This window comes from Tachypleus tridentatus, chromosome 1 (assembly GCF_004210375.1).
Source record: "Tachypleus tridentatus isolate NWPU-2018 chromosome 1, ASM421037v1, whole genome shotgun sequence".
In the NCBI taxonomy this organism is placed as follows: Eukaryota; Metazoa; Arthropoda; class Merostomata; order Xiphosura; family Limulidae; genus Tachypleus; species Tachypleus tridentatus.
In genome coordinates this window covers 76356534-76383677 of record NC_134825.1, presented here as the reverse complement: position 1 = coordinate 76383677, position 27144 = coordinate 76356534, and the positions used below count along the sequence as shown (strand labels likewise).

The following is a 27144-nucleotide window of genomic DNA, read 5'->3' as shown; positions in this document are numbered from 1 at the left end:
AAGTTATTTAAAGATGGTCGCAAATTAAATTGGTACAAAATAGGAAAAACTCTCTAAAACTGAACATTAAGTGGATTCATATTGATTACGGCGCATATATAAAAACGGTTCATTTCGTCCATATAGATAATGGTATATTTATCAAATACAAACATACAACTAATCTTATGATAGTCCCATTGCTGATGAAATAATCATCACGTTAAATATTGATTTTTTGTTTGTCACTTGAAAGAAAACGTTCCTACACTATGGGTTCTTCGGTGGGCCAGCAACATGTTTACTGATCCATAAAGCTAAAATACGAGGTTCAGTTTCACGCGATAAGCATAATACAGATAGCTTTACGTCACAACAAACAAGCAAACTTATGTTGTAGACTCTCGTCTATTTTATATTTAACAAAACCTAAACCTGAAAATGTAGCAAAACAAAATCGGACAACAGATTAAAATAACTACATTTAATAAACTAACGTAACGATGTTAGGACACCAAGGGGACTCATTAAAGGAAGCAGGAAAAAAACAACTCGCGATTTTGAGAAAGACATAGGAACGATGAACTAGATATAATTTCCCTGGGGCCTTTTCCAGGTCGGTTTACGATTAATTTTATTAGCATTATCTATTACTCCCTTTGTTTTATGGTGGTCTAGCGACCAGATTAGAGAAGGCATGCTTCTCTGAGTAATACAACTCCATGTTTTATACTATGACCTGAACTCAAATGGAAACCCCGCTCCCTGAAATTAGTTAGACAATAGACTACACTGTTAACATTATAGACGTATAGCTTTGTTGGTTATCCAACTTATTAAATATTAATTTGATGGTTAGTACTAAAAGGCTACATTGTGAACGTAAGTAATTCAAGGTTTTTCTCGTTAAACGAAAACAAAAGTTAAATTGTCAATTGTATCATAGTATTTTTTCAAAGAATGTACGATTCGATTTTTCATATTTTTCTCACCAATTATTTTGTCACTATTGATCTAAAACCTTGCCGTTTCACAGGTTGTCTCTGTCTCAAGTAAACTTCTTAAACCCCTCAAATAATAACTCCCCGTGCTTAGTGGAATGTTTTGTTTAGTTTGTTTTGAAATTTCCCACAAATTTACACGAGGGTCATCTGCACTTGTCGTCCATAATTTATAAGTGATAGGCTTGAGGTGAGGAATATACTCAGCATCACTCATCACAGATACTTGATCCAAATTTTCACTAACGAACAGTGGGATCGACTGTCACCTTATAACTCTTCAACGCCTGAAAGGTTGAGAATGTTCGGTGACGTGGATTAGAACCCACGACCATACGATCTCGATTTGAGCCCCTTAACCATCAGGTCACGCCAAGCCTAGACAGCAACTGAAATCTATATTATATTCTGTGATAGGTTTGGCATATCATTAACAAATAATATAAACTAAAGAAGCTCTAAAACAGAGCCTTGAAGAACACTTCGTGTTATTAATAATTTGTTTGAATATTTATAACCCATGCTAACTACTGCAGTTCTGTTTTTAATTAACTTTTCAAGTAATTTTACCTCTAATTCTTTTATGATAGATTTTTGAAATAGCAGATAATGATTAACCTGATCAAACGCTTTTTTTTAAATTCGCGCAAAGCTACACGAGGGTTATATGCGTCCCTGGTTTCGCAGTGTAAGACTAGAGGGAAGGCAGCTAGTCATCACCGCCCACCGCCAACTCTTTGGCTACTCTTTTGCCAACGAATAGTGGGATTAACCGTAACATTGTAAGGCCCCCACGGCTGACGTGACGGGGATTCGAACCTGAGCTCCTCGGATTAAAAGCCCAGTGTCTTAACCACGTGGCCATGCCCTCGAATGTTTTCGATAAACTTGTAAACATTGATATAGTAATGATGCTGTCTTCTATGTTTCATATAATTGTTCACATAATTATTTGTGTAAACCACAATGATCTTAAAATAATAGGTTATATTTCCCCAGTATGTCGTATGTTCTATTATAAATCATTTTCTCTGCTATTTTCAAAAATACATTCCATATAGCTATCGGCTTGTAATTACTAATATGATTTTTAATTAACCTTTTTGTACATGGGTATAATTTTGTCCCTCTTTTAAAGGATTAGGAAATATTTCGCTTCAAATAGTCAAAAAACAGTATAATACATTGTTGTTTTGGTATTTTCTGCTGAAATACTATCAAGACAAACTATTATGGTATTCTTTAAATATTTCTATGTATAACTAATTTCATTTATAAATATTGGTTTCACAAATATATCTTTAACCTTATTAACAGAACTTCGAAACTTATACATTTACCATTGCAATTAATTTGTTTCACCAGCTGTTCAATGTCATTGGCGAACTAGTTGTATTCTAAAATATCATTTCTGTATTTTAATTAATTATTTGAGGTTCTTCTCTTCCAATATTTCAAGGGTGTGGTTGCAACTATATTTTTAACCTGTTTGTTTGTTTGTTTTGAATTTCACGCAAAGCTACTCGAGGGTTATCTGCGCTAGCCGTCTCTAATTTAGCAGTATAAGACTAGAGGGAAGGCAGCTAGTCATCACCACCCACCGCCAACTCTTAGGCTACTCTTTTATCAACAAATAGCGGGATTGACCGTAACATTATAACGCCCCCACGGCTGAAAGAGCGAGCATGTTTGGTGCGACCAGGATTCGAACCCGCGACCCTCGGATTACGAGTCGAACGTCTTAATACGCTTGGGCATGCTGGGCCCGTTTTTTTTTTAAACCTCAATCAATTTACATGTCAAATTGGAAATATATGTAGACAAGAATGCTTTTTCGGTTTTCAGTTTTTCGACTTTTTTATTGTGTTACATCTTTCAGGATTAATTGTACAAGAGTTAAAAATTCTTCATGTTTTGGAGAATGGAAACTTACACTTAACGATAATGATTATGTTCTTGCAGTATGATTTTTATTTTCCTTCTTTGCATCAACAGTGAATTTAATTTGTAATTAGTTGTACTCGACACCTCACGCCACTATCACTGATGCTTGGCTGTTAACCGTTTTCGTATCGACATTTATACCATCTCAATTTATATCTGTTTAATTCTGAAAATTTACGAAATCTTTGTTTTACCAACACAGAATAGTAAAATGATGTACCCTAGAACATATACCATTACATTTTATCATATCATTTACATCACAAACATTTATTTACATAGCATGCTTTTGTTTATAGTCTTAGTTTACTCCATACATTCCAGAGTCATCTAAATAGAGTTTAAAGCAGCAGAACAGCTCTTTCTAAAGCGAAAACATCTTGTTATTAACATAAGTACATTAATTTCTGTTAGTTATAGTTTAATTGTAACCCGTGGGGGCGTTATAATGTGACGGTCAATCTCACTATTCGTTGGTAAAAGAGTAGCCCAAGAGTTGGCGGTGGGTGGTGATGACTAGCTGCCTTCCCTCTAGTGTTACACTGTTAAATTAGGGACGGCTAGCACAGATAGCCCTCGAGTAGCTTTGTGCGAAATTCAAAAACAAACAAACAAATTAATTGTAATATTTACCATTATTGTTGTTTCTCTACGTCTTGTTACTATTGCGGCATTCCTCGTATCTTATAATCTTTAAGACATTTAGGCAAATTTATCTTTGTTTATTACTCCTGGATTTGTGGTCTGTTGTAGTTGATAGTTTTATCAGATTAGTTGTGTTACTCAACTTGGTTAGCTTAAATAGTGTATTATATTATTAGTATTTTTTAATATTCATAAATATTACTTTTTACTGCTTTATTTGTATCGTCATGCTACCCGGTAATGTTTATCATTGCAATTTCTTTCAGTTGTCAAGCTACTCTAAAGTTACACAGCTTTAATTGGTCACTATACAATTTGATAGAAAGGATTATATGCAGTTTTGTCTATACTGGTCTGAAGTTTTTCAAATGATCATGTGATAATGCCGACTCAAACTTGTGTTTTGTAAGTTTTATGTTTTCATTAAAATTAGTTTAATTAACATTATAGGATAAATCCTTCTCACACACACACTTATATATGTATACATGCTTAGTAGTTTTATTTTTTATTATGAGGATTATTTTGCATTGTTAGCTTAGTTCGTAGACTCCAGTTTAACATAATTCTCTTGAACATTGTAAAATATTATTAGTACTACGTCCAAAAACATGGCTAACAGCGAGGTTACCCCCATTAATGAATCGATACTTTTAAACATTATAAGTAAGAACAGTATATTAGATTAGTTATATTCATTATAGGTTAATTTTGATCTGATCTATATAAGAGATTACTTTGTTCGGAAAGTAATAACCACCTGATCGTTACTGGACTCCAATGAATTTAAATGGTAATGTATTAATGATCTTAAACTTATCTATTCAGGCCTTTACTGTAATAACTGGCATATATATACTTTCACGGTTAATAGTATTTTTTAAAGACATCTGGTTAAACCTTTATTATGAAAAGCATACCTGACCATTACACGGTGTCATCCAAGCTCTTACGTTCTGCTCTAGATACTGCTGTGCTTGTTGGATCACTGGAAACGGCAGAGATGTTGATCTTTCTTTATCTTCTATTGATGCAGGTGATGAAGAAGTAATATTTGAAGACGTCCCTCCATCATCTTGCTGCGCCATTCTGTAGAGTAGAAGAAATTCTTACGGTTTGGCCCTGACTGGTGTTCGTTTCAATTACTCATTCGAATATTCTTCAAAACCCAAGGGTGTCCGAAACTATCAGTGTGGTAGTGAAAAGTTGAATGCAATGTTTTTCAAACTTAGTCTATCTCGAATGTCATAAAAAATGAATTCACACCAACTTACATTCAGCTTAATCCTGTTGCAGTTTGGGTTATATCAGTCAAGAAAGGCTAAAAGTTCGGCACAATTCCACAACGGAAATTTACATGGTTATAGCTTGGAACGTTGTAAGATTCTGTGACTAGTGTAAGATTCAAACTCGTATACAGTGTTAGATTAAAATACCTCTTATAAAGTTTATCTTCTAAAGCGAGTTTAACATAGCTTCAAACCAAACAACTTTCTTATGAAGAAGTTTCTTTTTGAATTTCGCGCAAAGCTAAACGAGGGCTATCCGTGCTACTCGTCCCTAATATAGCAGTCTAAAACTAGATGGAAGGCAGCTAGTCATCACCACCCATCGCCAACTATTGGGATACTTTTTTACCAACGAATAGCCATCACATTGTAACGCCCCCACGGCTGAAAGGGCGAGCATGTTTGGTGTGACGGGAATTCGAAACCGCGATCTTCGGATTCTTATGAAGAAGAACCGTAAAACAAATATTTAATTAATGCAAAACAAGTAAACCGTGTCTTGGTTCATTATAGAGAACGCGTCTCTAGGTTACTTTCTGACAGTAAAATTAATAATCAAAATTTCATTTTTAATAACTCTTTTTATCTCCTGATGACTTCACATTCTTTTGTTGTCATACTATGGTGTTTCGTGTGTGTTTTTCTAATAGCAAAGCCACATCGGGCTATCTGCTCAGCCAACCGAGGGGAATCGAACCCCTGATTTTAGCGTTGTAAATTCGGAGACATAGCTACGGTGTTTCACTTTTAAAATAATTATAGTTTTCAAACAAATTGTTTTCAATGATTTTTTAAAATAATTTTAAAACATTATTTAACTGGTAGTTCCTACACTTAATTAACTTTTAATTTATTTAATTCGCTAATTGGATTAGGTTTTCTGTATTCAAGACAGGGTATGAACTCATGTATGAAAGGAAAAAATTCTTTATGAAGTTTAATCTTTTGCTAGACTTTGTAATATACAACAAAATGTTGTTTTATATGTGCTGACAATTTTTCAGTGTTATATCTCGAAAGTGTTTTGTTAGTGGAAAGTGTGGTCAGGTGTTTAAGGCATTCGACTCGTAATCTGAGGGTCGCGGGTTCGAATCCCTGTCTCAACATATGTGCTCGCCCTTTCAGCTGTGGGTCCGTTATCATGTAACGGTGGATCCCACTATTCGTTGGTAAAATAACAGTACGGAGTTGGCGGTGATGACTAGCTGTCTTTCCACTAGTCTTACACTCATAAATGAGGGACGGCTAGTGCAGGTAGCTCTCGTGTAGCTTTGCGCAAAATTAAAAAACTGTTTTTGTCACAAGCAGCTATGTTTGAAAATCCTATTTTTTAATTTACTTTGTTATTAAACTAATTGAACTTTTCAAATAAGCTATTGCTGTAAAATATAAAACAAAATATACAGATGTGAAAAATACAAAACTAGAGACCTGAAAGAACGTTCGCTGACATTAGTTTTCGAGCTTCATTTTCCATAACTGTTGATATTACACCTATTAACAATCTATGGAGTGCAACTTACACGTGAAACGCAATCCTAAAAGTGGCAGCTACACTTCAAGAAATGTAATGCACTTCCAGCAATTTGTACCGTGCGTCAGATTAATGGAAACAAATGGATCGGTCAGACTAATGTTATGTGCTTAACTGATCCCCAAAACGCTAATGGGACTAGTCGACATGCAAAACTAGCGAAATTTCTAATTAGAGTAATAAACTAAATATGCCATCTCATAAGTAGAACAGACTGTAACGTCTTTCTGATGTCATTTGATTAAATTAAGAGAAAGTTATTAAGTCTTTTACTTAAAACATTAGATATAGGTTTTTAAAAAATTGTCTTATGCCCAATTTTGAGATATTGTTAGGTAAATATGATTGAAAACATTAAAAGTATTTAGCTGAATTTGTTCTATTAGATTTTTTACATTGAATTATCATCTAGGTGATAATAAAACAAGGTAGAAACAGGAGAAAAATAATTATTCATTAGTTATTTCTTATACCATTGAGAATATCAGCGTGATTTTATTTAATTCAAAACTTTTCAAGTGCTGTTGCCTGTTATTTTTACCTATATTAAGTGAAGTATGGCATGGCCTAGTGGGTAGGATGCTGAACTCGTAATCTACGGAGACGCTTACCCTTTCATTTGTGGAGGCGTTATAATGTGATGGTCAATTTCGCTATTCGTTGGTAAAAGAGTATTCCAAGAGTTGTTGGCACGGTGGTGTTGATTAGCTAGTTTTCCTTCATTCTGTCATTTCAAAATTAGGGACGACGATAGCAAATAGCTGTAGTAGGTTTGCCATAAGTAAAATATACAAATATCAAACATTACAATTTGTTGTTAGAAGACTCATAAATATATATATTTCGAAGTAATTGGATTAACATTTATTTAGTGTTAAATACCTGAATTATATAGGTTATTTACAAGGCGATTCATGTTGTACGTATTTGCACCATATGCGACTGATGATATAACACACACGGACAAAAACACACATTTGTTACAAACGACATTTTTGTGTGTAAAATATAGCTCATTTTCAAGAGTCTCAACAAATCGAACATTTATTTTAAGAATAATTCAAAAAATACCTCCGACTTTTGTAAAAACACATCCACACAATATTTTGTATTATGTCCAGTTTCATTACGTTCTTCATTCATTCAGAATGTTCATTGATTTACTATAGACGTAATAGTAGACTAGAAACAGATTCATTTATAGTAAAGATAGTGAAAAAGAACAAAGAGGTAACAAGGCTCTAAATATACGAGGGCTGTTCAAAAAATACGCGGACTGTTTGAATTGCGCGGCTCCAGTTGGTTCCAGGGAAATCCGCTTGGTGTCGCTAGGTCGCACAGATCAGCTGATTACGATGCCATTTCCCGATTGCAGATATCTTCATTTGTGTATTAGCTACGCGGTTTTAAGTGAAGTGCGATTTTTTCGTTTGGCGGATTTCAGAATGAATGACCTGAAGGAGCAACGACTTGCTGTGAAATTTTGTGTTAAACTTGGAAATTCTGCAACTGAAACTTTTGCAATGCTTAACACGGCTTACGGTGATGTTGCTATGAAGCGTACGGCATGTTTCAAGTGGCATGAACGTTTTAAGGATGGTCGACAGTCCATTGAAGATGATGAGCGTCCTGGACGTCCTTCCACGTTAACTGACGACCCACACGTCAACAAAATCAACACCCTGGTGCAGGCAAATCGACGTCTGATTGTCAGGGAGCTTGCTGAAGAGTGTGGGATATCAGTTGGATCTTGTTACGAGATTTTGACCGAAAAATTGAAGATTCACCGCGTTGCTGCGAAATTTGTGCCTCAGAACTCGTAAGTTTTTGGCCAAACACTCGATCACTGTTCTTCCCCACCTCCCTACTCACCTGACCTTGCTCCTTGCGATTTTTTCTTGTTCCCCAAACTCAAAAGACCCTTGAAAGGAAGAAGATTTGAGACGATTCCCGAGATTAAGGCAAATGCGACGAAGGAGCTGGAGGACATTACAAAAGAAGCGTACCACGACTGTTTCAACAAGTGGAAACACCGTTGGGATAAGTGTGTGCGTTGGGGAGGAGAGTACTTTGAAGGGGTCCCAGACCTGTAACTTCTAAATAAAGTACATTTTGTTTTATGATGTCAGTCCACGTATTTTTTGAACAGACCTCGTATGTATATGTATCTATGGTATTTACGGTTAATGTTTGTTAGTGGATAAAGGAATGGTTTTACTGTGACGAGTGAAAAGACACAATACAAATGGCCAACAATAAACAAAACACAATCTTTATTAACCTTTAGACAAATGAATTTAAAAAAAAAGTGAAATAAAGAACACTAGACAAAATATTTTAAATAAAATTGAAATGAAGTGATACATTCAGGTACGGGCATCTGAATTCGATTAAGTTTAAACACCAGTCGGACTTACGCATAGGCAAAGATATAAACAGACTGTAGCTGCTTAAGCTGTTTTTATTTATCCTCAGTTGAACCATTTTTAAAGGTGGTGCTCTTACAAGCTAAAAACCGCTGTCTGAGCAAACTTTACCTTCCATTTCACTGTCACGTTAGTATTCTTAAAAGGTCATTACGGCCCAAAAGACAGATGAAAAGGCATATTCTGAATTGTGAGGAACCTCCAGGATCGTGTTTGTAAAGTATTAACAACTGCGGTCATTTAGATCTAGATCCATAGACAAATTACAAATTTTATTAACTATTTCTAATCCAACCTACAATTTACGTAGATAAATTATTAACTGGTAATAGATGGCTTTAATTTTTCTTCCATAATGACAGAATTAAAACTTATTTTAAATACAAAATGAACGATAAAGTTTCGTCGTCTTCTGTAAACAATATTTGTCTTTTTAAAAAGTCTTAAACTGTATGCAAACTTCCAACATCTTGAAGTATTTTCTTTCCCAATTGAGATATCATAGGATATAGACACAAAGACTGGTTTTACTTTGCTTGTTTTGGGGAAGTGTGATGCCCATCTGTATCACGATGTCATGATCAGACCTTTTTTCCTGTTTTTGTCAGCGATACTTCTTTTTCAGCTTTAATTTAATTAAAAACCGTGGTGAGCTTTCAGTTAAAATTCATAAAACGTGCACTGACCTAACAATGATCAAAGCTCTTAACACTTTCATAACTCTCTTTTCACCACAATCGTCTCCCTGTCATTTTTTTCCAAATTCATATCTTTCTGAGCAATCAGTGATTTATTAGCGTTTAATAGCTTTCACCATTGAGCTTCTGCCCTTCAATTTACTATTTCTTGGAGGAGGTTAAGACGTTGTGACGTGAATCTCAATGTTACATCTCTGATACATCAAACACTTTGTTTCATTTATATAAAAAAATTAAAGCACAAGTTTTTCAGAAGGTTAATTCTGAAGTTGCCATAACCTCAGAATTCGCAACAAAAAAAATATGGTTGTGTTGACACGAGAAAAGCCAGTATGGTGGTAAATCTCTGAAGAGTATTTTAAGACAAAATATACCCTGTATATTTATTTATATCTCATCCTGTTGATCACCTTTTTTTATCCACTAATTATATATGTATCTGCCACAGCGTTTGATCATCTCTATTTCATTTGACTCGTAAATATAAAAATATCAAACGAACAAACATAATTTTAACACAGATTTTGTATCTCTAGTTGCCATCTTTGCTTTCGTTATTGCTTGGTGTAAAAATATGGCATTTTAGTGCATTATTTGGTACAATGATGTTTTTTTCTTTCATAAGTTTATTGCAATTCTGAGACCAAAAAAATATGTAAATTTTTACTGCAAGGTCCGGCATGGCCTGGTGGGTTAAGGCTTGCGACTCGTAATCCGAGGGTCAAGTGTTCGAATCCCCGTCGCGCCAAACGTGCTCGCCCTTTTAGCCGTGGGGGCGTTATAACGTGACGGCCAATCCCACTATTCGTTGGTAAAAGAGTAGCCCAAGAGTTGGTGGTGGGTGGTGATGACTAGCTGCCTTCCCTCTCGTCTTACACTGCTAGATTAGGGACAGCTAGCGCAGATAGCTCTCGAGTAGCTTTGCGCGAAATTTAAAAACAAACAAACAAACAAATATAACTGCAAACAATGTGAAGAGATAAACTTTCTAAGAATGGCCACATTAAACACTAAACACTGTATGAAGTTGAAATTATTGTGTCTGCTGCTAGTAACTATATTATACATTAAAGATATTTCATTGCATTTCTCGTAGAAGAAGATATCGTGGCTGCCAATAATAGTCATATTATACTCTACAGTTTGAAAATACTGTGGTTACTAGGCTAGGCTGTTTACTACAGACTGCATGTAAAAAATGTTACTGCATCCTTGCTTGACTACATCATACGCTATAAAATGTAAGTAGAAAACATTGTGACTGTTTCCAATAGACCACATTATACATTGTAGAACATATTTCGATAAAAATTAAGGATGCTAGCAGTTACCGTATCATAGACTATAGAATACGTGCACAGAATGTTGTGATTGTTACCGTTTACCAAATCATAAAGAAATCATATCTATATTTTACTTATGATAACAAACAGCAACTATAGCTAATAATGTAAGACTAATTTCTTTATTCTGTGCTGTCTAAATAACTTGATCAATTCACGAGAGTTTGTTTTGTTTGTTTGTTTTCGAATTTCGCACAAAGCTACACGAGGGCTATCTGCGCTATCCGTCCCTAATTTAGCAGTGTAAGAGTAGAGGCAACGCCGCTAGTCATCACCACCTACCATCAACTCTTGGGCTACTCCTTTACCAACGAATAGTGGGGTTGACCGATGCATTATAAAGCCCCCACAGCTGAACGGACGCGCATGTTTGGTGTGACGGGGATTCAAACCCGCGACCCTCAGATTACGAGTTGAATGCCTTAACCCACCTGGCCATGCCGGGTTTAATTCACTAGGGACATCATTTGTCACAATAAATGTGATAACCTTCTGATAATCATTCATGATGTATTTATTCCGGAAGCGGATTTATCATATATATATATATATATATAAGACTACAGAAGCCCAAATATTTAAACAAGTGCTGATAAAGGTGGATTACACAAGAAATAAAAAGTTAAGTGCTCCAAAACGGAATACGTATCGTGTAATGATATGAGGAACAAGAATGAGGAACATAACTTTACATACGTTAAGAAATCAGATTAATTTTTAAGCTGAAAGATTATCTATAAGATTATCTATATTTCTTGAAACATTACTATAGAATACGTTGAAATTATTTTCCATTTCTTTACAAGTAAAGGCTATGCTGCAACGTATGGGTAGCAATAATCTGTAGTCTTATTTCTGAAAGTAGCCATGATTAACTCACAATTTCATAAGATTACTTTCAGAACCAGTGTGTGCTCAAAGAAAATTATTTAATATTCTGTTATTCCATGCCAAACTCCGCTTGTTGTAGGTTAATTTTAAGAACTAATGTGTGGAAGAAAAGAAGAATACGTTAAAATATCTGAACAACATTGCATTTGTCATAGCCAGTGCTGACGATACCTTTCGGGTAATACCTAGGCTCGTTAGGCACCCAGCATGGCCAGGTGGATAGCGCGATCGACTCGTAATCTGAGGGTCTCAAGTTCGAACCCCCTTCACACCAAACATGATCTCTTCTTTCAGCTGCATGGGTGTTATAATGTGATGTTCAATCCAACTATTCATTGGTAAAAGTATTACCCAAGAATTGGCGATGGGTTGTGATGACTAGCTGCCTTAGTTCTAGTCTCACACTGCTAAATTATGGATGGCTAGCGCAAATAGCCCTTGTGTAGCTTAGCTGGAAATTCAAAACAAACAAATTCATCAGGCCGGTTGGGTTACGTCAATGTTTTTGAACAACAAATATAATGATGTGAAATAGATTAAAAAAATTAATTGTAACGGTTATAATTTTATCAAAGTCCTTTATATATCAGATTTTCATGGTAAGAATTAATAAAACTATTATTTATTTTATTTTTGTCACTCATTGGTTATTACTATTATTATTTTATTACTTTACTATCATTCACAAAAATGGGCGAACCATCAAGCTAGTCTTCTTAAGACATATAGAACAACAGTTATTTTGATCAAAAAGTTATTACACTGTAGATAATATCCTAATGACTTATTTTTAGTTGCTTAAAAATATACCAAGTGGGTTAAAGCAAATTTCTTAAACTTGACATTCTAATACCTAAGAAGTGGTAAACAAGTGGTAAACGTTTCGTATTTCAAAAGTATTGTGTTTAAAATCATTATTGATTTTTAAAAGCAGATACGTTTAATTAAAAACTATTTTGCGGATAAGGTACTATTTGTATCGCGCATTTGATACTCCTCTAACGCCTATAACAACCAATTGTTCACGATAATTGGAACCAGAAAACTAGGAGTATCAGCTTGTTTTAGCAAAGAGTATGTTTCTTGAATACGTAGAGCATTTTATCAGTTTTTTAACGTTATTTTCAGCCTTATAATTAACTTCATTTTAAAATTGCTTCCAAGAACATTGTTTAAAACTTAAGAGTTCATTACGGTTTTAAGCTGTTTGCGTAAGTGATTAGGGTTGTAAACTAGTTTCTTTACAAAGCCAGAATATTAAGTGGGTTGTCAGTGTGCATCTGGAACTAACTGAAATCGTTTTCAACTAAAAATTGACCAAGGAAAAAATAAAACAGTTTAAATAAGAAGTTGATAACGAATATCTTCACACAGTGCATGAATAATAATATAGTGATCGGTGTGAATATATATTTATTGGACGAATTACATTAAACTAACAAGATTATTTATACTAATAGACATAATTAAATCAAAATAACAGCAAATTAATTATTTCTCAAAGGTTTCTAAAAGTAGAATTATCGTTCTTAATATTCAATGTTTTATCTGTAAGATTGTTTTTTTTTAATTTCGCGCAAAGCTACACGAGGGCTATCTGCGCTAGCCGTCACTAATTTAGCAGTGTAAGACTAGAGGGAAGGCAGCTAGTCATCACCACCCACCGCCAACTCTTGGGCTACTTTTTTTACCAACGAATAGTGGGATTGACCGTATCATTGTAACGTCCCCACGGCTGAAAGGGCGAGAATGTTTGGTGCGACGGGGATTCGAACCCTCGCCCCTCGGATTACGAGTTGAAGTCCTTAACACGCTTGGCCATACCGGGCCTTATCTGAAAGAAAGAACATGATTTTTCCCGTCTTCTTGGTATTTAAATAGTTAATGGAAGGATGACAATATTATATCTAAAAGAAAAGAACATAATTTTTCATGTTATCTTGGTATTTAGATCGTTAATGGAAGATTGACAATATTTTATCAAAAAAGAACATGATTTTTCATGTTATCTTGGTATTTAGATCGTTAATGGAAGAATGACAATATTTTATCTAAAAGAAAAGAACATAATTTTTCATGTTATCTTGGTATATAGATAGTTAATGGAAGGTTGACAATATTTTACCACTTGAGTAAAATCGAAATTGTAACCTAAACTCAGAAAGACAAAAGTGACTCGTTTCCAAGCTTAATAAAGTTCAATTTCGTGTTTTAATTAAACACCAACTATTATGTGGTATTCCATGAGACGTCGCCACCAGCACCTCACGGTATGAGATCCTCTGCTTATTGAGAAATCGCTTTTAATTACTTGAACTATTCAGACATCATTATTACTGTGTATTAAATAGCTATATTGCTCTTAGAGCAAACAATATTAATGATGTAGCATTGTTTATTAACTGAAATATTTAGAAAAATAGAGAAATGCGTTTCAAATGCGAAGATAATTTATAAATAGACTTCTAATTCTTTATAACTAGGGCCCTGCACGCCAGATGGTTAAGGCACTCGATTCGTAATCCGAGGGTTGCGGGCTCGAATCCCCGTCACACCAAACATGCTCGCCCCTTCAGCGGTGGGAGCATTATCATATGACGGTCAATTCCACTATTCGTTGGTAAAAGAGTAGCCCCAGAGTCGGCGGTGGTGGTGATGACTAGCTACCTTCGCTCTAGTCTTGCACTAATAAATTAGGGACGGCTAGCGCAGATAGCTCTCGTATAACTTTGCGCGAAATTCAAAACAAACCAAATCTTTATAACTAATTATACAAATAATAATGTAATTAAATTTTGTTTGGATTAAAATACATATTCACTTGGTTAAACTACAGTATGTATTGAAACATGTTGTTATATACAGATTTAATAATAAGCTGATAAGAACAAAAAAAATAGCATTTATACGTCCCTGGTGGAAAAGCAGTAAGTTTAAGGACATGCAATGTTAAAATGTAGGTTTGATTTCCCCCGGTAGATTCAGCAGAAAGCCCAATGCAGCTTTGTTCTGAAACAAACATTTATGCACAAAGAAATATTGTTAAGCTATAAGTGGTAATATCACAAAGTCATGTTGTTGCAGTTAGTGATGGTTTGCTAAGCCTAGTTACTCTTATATGATTAATATTCATCTATATTAATAATTAGAATTAAGCTAATAGAGGCTTACAACTACTTTGATGATTAACATTACGATAGTAAAGAGACGAATTTACTTTAATTATCATAATTATGGATGATAATGTTTTGAAACAATGGGAGGTTTATTCATTTCTTGTGTTGATTGGATTTTGTTTTATTTCAATTGAAGGAATGTTTAACTATATCTAAACACTTTATAAAATGAGGTTTTTGTAGTTGGTTTTTCAGAACAAAATGTCTCGAAGTTATTAATTTAAAAGTCACATGTTAAGATTAATTAAACATATAACTTGGTGGGCTCGGCATGACCAGGTGGTTAAAGCACTCGACTCGTAATCTAAGGGTCGCGGGTTCGAATCCCCGTCACATCAAACATACTCACCCTTTTAGCCGTGAAAACGTTATAAAGTAACACTCAATTCTACTATTCTTTGGTAAAAGAGTAGCCCAAGAGTAGGCGGTAGGTGGTGATGACTAGCTGCTTTCCCTGTAGTCTTACACTGCTAAATTAGGGACAGGTAGCGCAGATAACTCTCATGTAGCTTTGCGCGAAATTCAAAACAAACAAATATAATTTGGTAACGAAATATGAAAAACATCATAGAATTACGTTCACTGCCTTGCAAAGTCCGAGTACTTAGATTTTAAATTATGTGTTAAAATAGAATATTACTGGTATTATCAGTATCAGGATTATTAAAGTCCTAAGTGTGACTTCACGACGTTGATTGAAACACTGTTTACATACTGTTATTAAACCTAAACCTTCTCTCCGTTTTCCAAGTTTTAAGTCTTTTTAAACTGTTTAAAATTCGAATTAATTTTTTTCTAAGTGATATAAAAATATTAATGTGCATAAGCAATTAAAAGACTTTTCATGAAGACTCTTGCTTTTCCCTTAAAATAATTAAAATAACGAGTTTTGCTAAGCATAAATATTATTTGGTCTCTCAGCGAAACAATATTAACATGAAAAGGGTTTCTAACTTTTAGCCGCTGTTTAATTAAGTGTATTGCTTGGACTCGTCAGCCATAAAAGTAATAGTTATATACACAAAATAAATAAGTACCATGGGTTTGAAGAGCAAATGCAGTGAAATATAAAGATTTAGATGAGAAATCTAGGATAAGAACCACGCTATAAATTAACCCTCAATTGCACATTGTAAAGTACTGCTGACAGGTTTATCTTTGATGCTTATTGCAATTGTAAATGTTTTAGTTTTGTAACTGAATGCTCTTGTTTTCAGGTAACAGTCTAAACAAACCGCGCAATTATTTTTTTTTTTGTTCTTCAACTGTACAATGTTACTTCTATGTAACGTTCCCATTTACAGCTGACCAAAATATATTTCATAAAACACGTTTTTATGCAATATAGTCCTATTTGAGTAAGAAATTAAAAAATCAAACAAACATTTTTTCATCTAATTTCAGTAATGCGCGCTACAGAGAGTTCTTTTCGAAGGTTTTTATCGATTTTGAAATGCGCGTTTGTTAAATTATTATTATGATGTAGCCCGGCATGGGCAAGCGTGTTAAGGCGTGCGACTCGTAATCTGAGGGTCGCGGGTTCGCGCCCGCGTCGCGCTAAACATGTTCGCCCTCCCAGCCGTGGGAGTGTATAATGTGACGGTCAATCCCACTATTCGTTGGTAAAAGAGTAGCCCAAGAGTTGGCGGTGGGTGGTGATGACTAGATGCCTTCCCTCTAGTCTTACACTGCTAAATTAGGGACGGCTAGCACAGATAGCCCTCGAGTAGCTTTGTGCGAAATTCAAAAACAAACAAACAATTATTATGATAGCTTGAAATTTAAAAATAATATAGATTGATTTTCCAGGTAATCACATGTGATGAAGTTTTATGTTTTGAAGATACTTGATTTATTGTAATGTGATTATCAGTTTTGTATTATACGCATGTTTTGACTATCGTTAACTAATTTTGGCGGCAAGTCGGTCTTCGGAGAGTGTATCGCATGAAAGAAAAAGCGTAAGAAAGAATAATAACTGATTAAAGTTAACAGGTATAAACATGTGAAATCAACCACATGTTAACTTTATAAGTCTAATATGAGACATTTGTGTTATCAAAATATCTGAATTATGTGCATTTATCTCTATATGCTTGTAGATGATTAATATACATTTACCTCGTATTAGTGTTTTTACTTTGATCAATAAGTTGTTGTTTCGAATTAAGCACAAAGCTACACAATGGGCTATCTGTGCTCTGCCCACCACGGGAATCGAAACCCGGCTTTTAGCATTGTAAGTCCGCAGAGCCACTAGAGGGCTTGATAAATAATAAAAGTTATAAAAAGTCTTAATATATGTATATATATGACCCTGCGTAGTTTTGAAAATACTTTCTACAGAAGTAAAAGGCCTGGTATGGCTTGGTGGACTTAGAGAGTTTGAATCCCAGTTTCGGAACAACCCCCTCCCATTCAGCTGTGTGGGCATCATAATGTAACCGTCAATCTTACTGTTCGTTGGTAAAAGAGTATTGCAAGAGTTAGCGGTAGGCAGTATTTACTAGATGCCTTTCCTCTTATCTATCATTGCTAAATTAGTGTTCGCTAATGCATGTAACCATCAAGCAGCTTTGCACGAAATTAAAAAAAACAAAAAACAAAATAATGCACAGAAGAGCATAAACGAGCATTATTACTACATTATTCTAACTCTCAGACTTATATTAAATAAATCATGCGCCTATGGTTCACAGCTTTGTATTAAATAAGTCGTGTATCTATATACAGTTCGTTCTTACTGTTTTTACTAAATCCATCTAATAAAAACGTGTATTAATGTTTCGATATTAAAAATTAATATTGTAACATAACTTCAAAATCAGACTAAAAATATAAAAAAATTGAAGTTCCAAAGAACTTTGTGAAAATATTTTGTTCAATACGTAAAATAACGTTTAACATGTTTTCGTGTTACATATAGACAATTGAAGTGTTCACTTCTCCTTAAAGGAAGATAAGAAAAGTAATAAACGATAATTCTTTATTGTTTAGTGTATCTCTTGGTTTCTCAAGTGCAGTAGAATTCTCAACAGTTGGTGGGAAGAGAGAATTTCAATATATCAGAAAAATACCCGAATACTTCTCAACTACACGATGGATGCAGATCATGTATTCTTTGGTTCCAAAGCACACTCTAGCAGTAATAAAATAACACAGACAGTGGCGAACATTTATGTGTTTTGCGGTTTAAAAGCCTTTCTCTTCAAGTTGTATATCGATTTCTCTCCAGTTTTATATGACTTCGCCTTTTTTTCTTACATTTTTGCTTTTAATATTTCCTTTCCTTATTACGTCTTGTTAGTGTTATAACAAGAAACTCACAAAATAAAAATGGTCCTAATAAGTTTTACCCCATTTTTAAGATACTCGACTTATGCAAGGAAAACAAATTATAAACGCATCTTTTATTAAAGATGGTCGATACATGAAACTGTTCTGTTAACAGAAATGAACTTGTCCCTTCTGACGTTTTCAAATATATGGTAAAAGTGAAGCAAAAAAAATTATTCGATTACGTCACGTCTCTTGTGATACCAATTTAGTTAGAGACCGTGTTTTACGTAACGTATCAACCCTTCCTGTTCTCAAATTTGCATACGGCAGCTCCTTCCTTGATTATATAACCATCTTACCTTAAACTAGAAATGAAATTATATAAATATCTCATCTTACAATAGAAATTAAATCATATAAACATCTTACCTTGCACTAGAAATGCACGATAATACAGCCGTTTAACCAGCTTTTAATGGTTTGTATAAGAGAGACTCCTCAGCAGTAATGTTTATCACTATTAGGTTAGAAATCGCACAACTTGGTCAGTAAAGTACGCAGGAGCCACGGAAACGGTAAGCTCAGTTTGGATTCTTAGTTCTATATTTAACTTACTTTAAGGTTACAAGTTAAATTAATCGAAAGGTTGCTCAAGGTGGTCAAAGGTCTTAGGGTATGAGTATGGCAAAATATTGGTTGGCTTGTTTTTATATATTTAACTACATTGAAATCATTCCAAAATCACAAATCAACGAAAGAAAAACTACAAAATAGTTTTCAAACAGGTGGTAAGTTTGAAGAAAGAAGCAGAACCAATAGTTTCATATTACGAACAAGCCACCTAGAGCGTATCTCACCTTGGCTGAAAGGACACCTCTGTTGTGCGCCTTCCGACAGAGTGAACTTCCGATGGTCGTCTCTCCTGAATTCCGTGTCTTTGTAGCTTCGTCCACAACTTGCTCACTCAAACAGAAGAAATATTCTTGACTATTGACACGGTTGGGAAACTTTTCTGCTCTCTCTCTTGGTCTGTTGTTCTCCTTACAAACAGCCACTTCATTGCAATCAATCAATGTTGAACCGAAGTGAACGGGCGAGCTTCCTCGAGCCCACTGCGCGCACTGTCTAGAACTACGTCCGCGATCACAAACACATTTATATGCCTCAACTCACAGACATACACACACGAACTCACATAACCCGCTGCAGCTCAAATCATTTAATAACCTCTGGCAAGAAGGCGAGGCTTTGAACACGCACCGCCGTCAGGAGACGTAATGCCGTTAGTTTTATAGCTTATAAATGGCTGTAGTGGTGGCACGTTACGACTGGATCTGCTTTGTTAGCCAGGAGGTATACACTGTGTGGAGAATGTTGTACTTTGATATCAAGAATGTTAAAAACCTATAAAGACTGACTGAACGGTCTGAACTTCAAAGTATGAGCCAACAGAGATCCTAAAGCAACAGGTATAGTGAAGGAAAGTATTACAAATTGAATACACTCAAGGTTAATCTAATTCATTCATTTTTTTCTTAGAGCACTTTCAAGTAATTGTACATGTTTCTGGAAAAGTTTTGAGTATTGACAAAATTTCCTCTATTTCTCCTTCGTTAATTATTTATGGTTAACTCTCCACAAAATAAATTTTGACTGAATAAAAATTTTACTGAATTTATTGCTAATTGCTTATTCCACTGATAAATACTCATTTATTTATTTCTTGTTAAATAATCAGTATACGCCTACAAGACGATATTGGTGTCAGGTTAGGTTTTGTTTTTGAATTACGCACAAAGCTACTCGATGGCTATCTGCGCTAGCCATCCCTAATTTAGTAGTGTAAGACTAGAGGGAAGGCAACTAGTCATCACCACCCACCGCCAACTCTTGGGCTACTCTTTTACCAACGAATAGTGGGATTGACCGTAACATTATAACGTCCCCGCGGCTGAGAAGGCGAGCTTGTTTGATGCGACGGGGATTCAAACCCAGCGACCTTCGGGTAACGAAGCGAGTGCCTTAACCACCTGAATTTTTGTGAAAACAGCACAATTGTATAAATAATGTCATAGAACCATTCGCATATACTTTTAATTTATCTGTTACTACGTGAACTTTTACAGGGGAGCTAAAAAAACTGTAGTAGTTATAACATACATAAGGGTTGATAAGAATAATTACGTAAATCATATATCTATTTCATTATTAATTGCATTTTCTAAAATATTAAAAAATAGTGAAAATAAATTCCACTAGGTTATTAAATACATTTTTTTTATAACAGCAATGTGTATTTAATGAATAATAAAATGCGGAAAAGACAACATGAAATTTCACGCAAACAATTAGTGTTTAGATAATGATATTTTTGGGTCTATATAATACTATAGACCCAGTATGCAACTATTCCATGTATAATGTACATTTTATTAAAATGGTTTAGATCATGTATTTACATAAACGAACATAGACTGTAGAAATAGAAATAACTTTAGGAATATGAATATGTTAAAGTATGGTGTCCCATACGATGGCCCAGCATGGCCAGGGTGTTAAGGCACTCGTAATCCGATATTCGCGGGTTCGAACATGCTCACCCTTTCAGCCGTGGGGGCGTTATAATGTTACGGTCAATCCCACTATTCATTAGTAAAAGAGTAGCCAAAAAGTTGGCGGTGGGTGGTGATGACTAGCTACCTTCCCTCTAGTCTTACAACTGCAAAATAAAGTAAGGGTAGCGCAGATAGCCCTCGTGTATCTCAAACAAAACCCACATGATTCTGTACTTGGATCCAATTTTTATAATAACACAAATTATTTTAAGTAATTTGGAAAATGATCAATCTCACGTACTTCTTAAAAACAAGTGTTTTGTTATTCTTATCCGCGGGTGAAACGTATTATTTTGGTTTTATATAAAAAACGAAATTATTGTAAGTTGTAAATGTTTGTAAATTGAAAGAGTAGATGCTGTGAAATATTTAAGCTTACGAATTGATACAAATTTAAGCTGGAAACAATATTTTAATGTTTTGAAAAAATAGACACTAAAATTTTCGTTCATTAAAATTTATGATGTCAGAAAATAAAGCATCCAGATGCTAAAAATTCTTGATTTCTCTTGATAGAGTAACTTATATAACTACGCTATAAAAATTATTTCATTACTGACTAACTTGCATATTTGTAAAATGTAAAATAAACATTACTACTTACAAATAAAACAACTGATTATCCTAATGTAATACAAGAGTTAAAATATATAATTTCCGTAACTAAAAAGTTGCTTATACATAAACAGTTTTGTTTCTTAGCAACAAAAATATTTAATAATGATACAAAACGAAAGTTACATAACTACGTTTATGGTACGAGTAAGAGATTTTTTGATTAATTATAAAAATATAGAATATTTTTAAAGTAAAAAATGTGTTATTTTAAAGTTAAATTGATTGTATAAAATACTAAATAATGGTATGAACCTGGATAAGGTTAAAGCTCTTGGGTTGATTAAGATATTGTATTATAATTTAATATAGTATTGTATTCTCATTGTATTTTATTTGTAATGTAACTGGTCTCAAAGTATATATTAATGAAATTAAATTTCTTGTTGATTACGATGATATACATATAAAAATGGAGAATGCTGGAAAGGCAACAGTATTGTTGTTTTGTTCAAATATCAATAGAATATGATATTTGCTGAAAAGCTTTCGACAAATTAATAAAGACAGAGTTACTGTTGTGCCATCAATAAAAAAAAAACATATTTTCGATCAGTAATAAACATTTTTGGATCATTAGCATATGACACAAGCGTCTCGGATCATTGGTAAATGAGAGAGATATTCTTGTATTATCAACAAAGAAAACGCGTATTATTAACGAACTAGTAAATATAGTTTGCATGCTGAGAAAACTTCCAATATTACTCTTCAAATTATAACTAGAATACCTGTTATTTAAATAACATTGCTTACTATCGGTCACAAAGCGTTGGCCCGACATGATCAGGTGGGTTAAGGTGTTTGACTTGTAATCTGAGGGTCGCGGGTTCGAACTCCCGTCACACCAAACATGCTCGCCCTTTCAACCGTGGGGGCGTTATAATGTTCGGTCAATCCCACTATTCGTTAGAAAAAAAGTAGCCCAAGAGTTGGTGGTGGTGGTGACGACTAGCTGCCTTTCCTCTAGTCTTACACTGCTAAATTACAAACAACTAGCTCAGATAACCCTCGTCTAGCTTTGCGCGGAATTCAAAAACAAAATCACAAAGTGTCTTAAGTTGAGGGCAGCAGGTATATTATCTAACTGATGTTTGAATTAAGTGTGTCTTACGTACTACAAGTTAACAACTTAGAGGAGAAGATTTCTATCCCTGTCTCGTAAAGTCTGAATATCAATTACATAATTCAACTTGTTAGAATATTTAAAGGAGAGTGTTTATTATTTTATTCTGTCAAGAGCGGAATACTTCGGATATCTGCTAATAGGTAGCACCACCTTTCCGCACAGTATGGAAGCCATTTTCATAGGAACTAAATTTCAATTGGTTTCTTGTTCAAACCTTTGAAACTACAACATCCATTTCTTTTCTTTTTTTCTGTAAGAATATAAATAAAAGGTTGTTTCAAAGAAAATCACAAGTTTAACACGATCATGTCACGAAAATTGCTAGGTTTAGTGAAGAAAGTTTGGATAAGGTACAGTCTATTTCAAAATCTGTCACACAAGATGTTCAATTTACTTTCTGTCTTTATTTGTCAGCATATCAAACCTATACATTAAAGAAGCTATCGCAAGCACCATCTGTTTTGAAAGATGTGACTTTCGAACCTCGAAGTATTCTGCAGACTGATATGCGATTTAATGTATTCGCAAGACTGTTGGTATGAGTATTAGCAGTTCAATTGAAGTAAAGTACAGAGCAACATTTCGACTTTCTTAAGTCACTTTCAGGTTAACAAGGGTGTACATTTTGTTGAAATTACCAATTTCGTATTGCTGAAAGTTAGAGAAGGAAAATAAAATTATTACTAATTTATGAGAAAAAGCTACTCAGGAATGTGAGATCATATAATTGGTATTATAGTATTAGGATCGTAACTTGCTTTATAACTTATCTACCGTATTCAAACATTGAGGAGTAAAACGTAGTTTCACCAGGTGTAAATTATTTGTTTAGTCTAAGACAGTGGTTCCCAACCAGGGATGCGAGATAGCGTTCCAGGGGGTGTGAGATAACATTTGTTTTGGCCACCTTCACCTTTATACTCATATAAATAATTACTGTAAGGGGTGCGAGAAAAAAATTTAGAGGTGTGGGGCATAAAAAAGGTTGGGAACCACTGGTCTAAAACATGAAATTTTTGTGTTATACTTGATTTAAATAAAAGGGTTTTATTCACAGTCTCTCTGTACAATGATCTGTTTTGCATAGGTTAAACTATTATTGTTTTATTAATAATCAAAATAGGGAAACATAACTTTAAAATTTCCGATACTCATATGAGCTCTCGTATTATTAACGATTTTTTTTTCTAGTTCTTAGTATTGTAATATATTTTAATACATTCTACATTAGTCTATTCTCAACTATCAATGACTTGTTATTTATTACTTGTTCATGGAACACTATGTTTCTTAAATGGTTTTAAAATCAATGAAAATGTAGCCACGAAGTCATTTAAATAACTTATTCAGACTTGTAAGGAATCATCAACCAAACTTCTTAAAATAACGTGTATTACACGCTTGAACATTTGGCTCTAATAAGAGATTCATAAGGTTCGAATTCTTAGGTATTTAGTCGCTGAATTATCTAATCTGTTGTTTGAACATATTGATCGAGTTTATAAAAACATGGTTATAAAGTATCTTATCTTACTGTGAACAAAAACATTAATAAACTATCTAATCTGAAGAAACTACAACAATCTATAAAATGGTAGAATGTTTAGAGATAAGAAAAACAGCCTCCATGTAGAAGGATATAAATGGGTTTATGTCCCATTAAAGACTCTAGTTACGATCTTCTATTTTCGCTTTAAGTGCTAATGGTATTTTATTCTTGCTGAGAAAACAGCTTTATTTTGGTCATTGTTTTCACACTAAAAGCTAAAAAGCTAACTTAACACGAAATCTATAACTGATGTTAAAATACTGGGTAATAAATAAGAGTTATAAATATCTGGTTAATTAAAATGATGTAATTAAACTTCGTATTACAAAGTTTACATAAGAGTAATCAAAGTGTTTATCGGACTGTATTCTTGTATAACATGAAATACACTTTCTATATATATATATACATACGCACACATGTATGTATATCCTATTTTCTTCTAAGAGAAGCATGGTTGTTTTATTTTCTTAAGTGAAATAACAAAATTATGTGGGGAAAATTTTTTTTTTGAAATAAGAAAGTAATTCTCTGTCAATTCTAAATTAACTTTAGAGGTTATTTTTACAGAGATAACTCTGTATTGTTGTGTGAAATATTAAATATACATAAGTTTAATCACGAGAGGTGCCCTGCTGATTTCTTGTGAGAAAAATATAATACACTAGAGACACCAAGACACATCACTAAAATATAACTCTTGGTTTGTAACAATGTCAGTTATAATTGTTCATTATATTCTTCATACAATGCCCCTAGTGGCGTAGCAGTATGTCTGTGGGCTTCCACAGCTAAAAACCGGGTTTCGATACCCGTGGTAGGAAAAGTACAGTTAGCCCACTGTGTAACTTTGTGTTTAATTCTAAACAAACAAACAAATTTTTCATACAGAAAATCAGCAGAGTATCCTAAATATTATAGATACTTTACGTAGTTATAGAAGAGACCTATTAAGTGAAATATGAAGTAAAACTGATATCCATATGCCATTCTTTCCAAAGCGGTAAAATCTGTTTTTGCTAGATTAACTTCCAGGGACAAAACTGTCATGTCATGTGAAGTAAGAAACTTAATCTATCCTTGATTTTCTTCATGAAATCAAACCTTTTCTCTTATATGATAGAAAATAGAACCTCCTTAAACGTTCTAGGTTACCTTAATTTAATCAAATTTATTTTACTTTTACAAATAGGCAATGAATTATCTATATAGTAGATTCTCTTCGAACCTAGAAAGTTGTTACGTTATGTGAAACAACATAGAGGAAAATAGTACAGACGTGCATTGTTATATGAATAAAAACATTCTACCTGCTCTTCATTCTTTCACCAGGTAAAACAGCCATTGCCTTGACAAAGACACAATTATTATGTTATATGAAACGAGAAAGTTATTTTCTATTTAACCCAGGTTACATTCATGTAGGCAAAGTCTGTTCTTTGTTAAGCAACAAAAAATTTCCGTGTATTCTAGATTCTTCCAGGGAAATATAGCTATATTAAATAAGAAATAAAAATAAGTTTTCTAAACGTTTTGGCTTTCTGTTCACACTAGTAAAATTATTCTTTTATCAGAAATAAAAAGAACTTTTTTATGTGCTGTAGATTTACTGCAAAGGGAAAAACTGTCTTTGTTATATTAAGTGAGAATGAAGTCCTTGTAATTATATTCTATACAGGAATAATATTGCTCTGTTATATGCAACAAGAACAACTAGTTTCCAGTTTTCAAAAATACAATAAAGGTACACCTTATTTGTTTTTTGAATTTCGCGCAACGCTACACGAGGGATATCTGCGTTAGCCGCCTCTAATTTAGCTGCATAAGACTAGAGAGAAGGCAGCTCGTCATCACTACTCATCGCCAACTCTTGGGCTACTCTTTTACCAACGAATAGTGGGATTGACCGTCACATTGTAACGTCCCCACGGCTGAAAGGGCGAGAATGTTTGGTGCGACCGGGATTCGAACCCGCGACCCTCGGATTACGAGTTGAACGCCTTAACACGCTTGGCCATACCGGGCCTTATCTGAAAGAAAGAACATGATTTTTCACGTTATCTTGGTATTCAGATAGTTAATGGAAGAATGACAATATTTTACCACTGTCACGTTATGACATTTCAAGGCTGAAAGGGAGAGCATGTTTGTTGTGACGGGGATTCGAGCTCGCAACCCTCAGATTATGATTTGCACGCCTTAACCCACCTGGCCATGCCGGGCCGTTTCTAGAGGCAAGACTATTCAGTTGTGTGAAATGGAAAATTCTTATATAAGCTAGCATGACCGAATAAGAATAAATGCTTCTTATCATGTAAGCCAAAAAAGACATTTGTTATGGTCATATAACAGGTCCTTTGCACAGAAGTAAAATCGTTTTGTTGTATGAAAAAAGTAGAACAATTTACGTATTTTAAACTCTCCCAACTAATTTAGTTTCTGTCCAAAGAAGTAGACTATTTTTATATTAAATAAAAATGAAATTTTCCATGTTTTTTAAATATTATTTCATCGACAGGAACTGTTTTATTATTTAAGTAAGAATAACGAATTCTCTTTTTACAATATGATGCAAACTATCTTCATGGAGGAAAAAACTATTCTGTTGTGTGAAGTACACGTGAGAAATAAAGTTCATAGATGTCCTAAATTCTCTCTAAGACAAAATGCTCAACTGTGTGAATGTGACTTATTAAAATCATAATTAAGTCTTCAGCTCTATAATTCAATTATGCAAGAGAATGGTTTCTATATTCAGGGAGTTGTGGAATTTTTCAAGAAGTCATTTAAGTTGTCCTTTTAATATTTCCCTTATATGGTTAATAATGTTAAATTAATGGGGCAGTATTACTTATAGATGTGCGTTCAATATTCTAATCTCATAAAATACAGATATTGATGTATGAAAGAAACATGCAAGATAGTTCACTGATCCTCATAGAGACGAGTAAAGAAATATTATTAATTTATGTAATCATACTGAATCTTTGAGATGGTGATTTGTTTCGCTTTATTACTTTAATAAGCAAAC

General features: G+C 34.0%; 1 protein-coding gene across 1 annotated transcript in view; it reads right to left on the bottom strand.

The window, feature by feature from the left end:
* The window catches only part of LOC143232577 (uncharacterized), a 61130-nt gene extending 41781 nt beyond the window's left edge, over positions 1-19349 (bottom strand). The window contains exons 1-2 of the mRNA XM_076468180.1: positions 19063-19349; positions 4490-4658 (exon numbers count right to left, since the gene is read on the bottom strand). Coding sequence (XP_076324295.1) covers positions 4490-4657 — 168 coding nt within the window. The 5' untranslated portion in view covers position 4658; positions 19063-19349. The remainder of the gene's footprint in view (positions 1-4489; positions 4659-19062) is intronic.
* Between the last annotated feature and the right edge of the window lie 7795 nt (positions 19350-27144).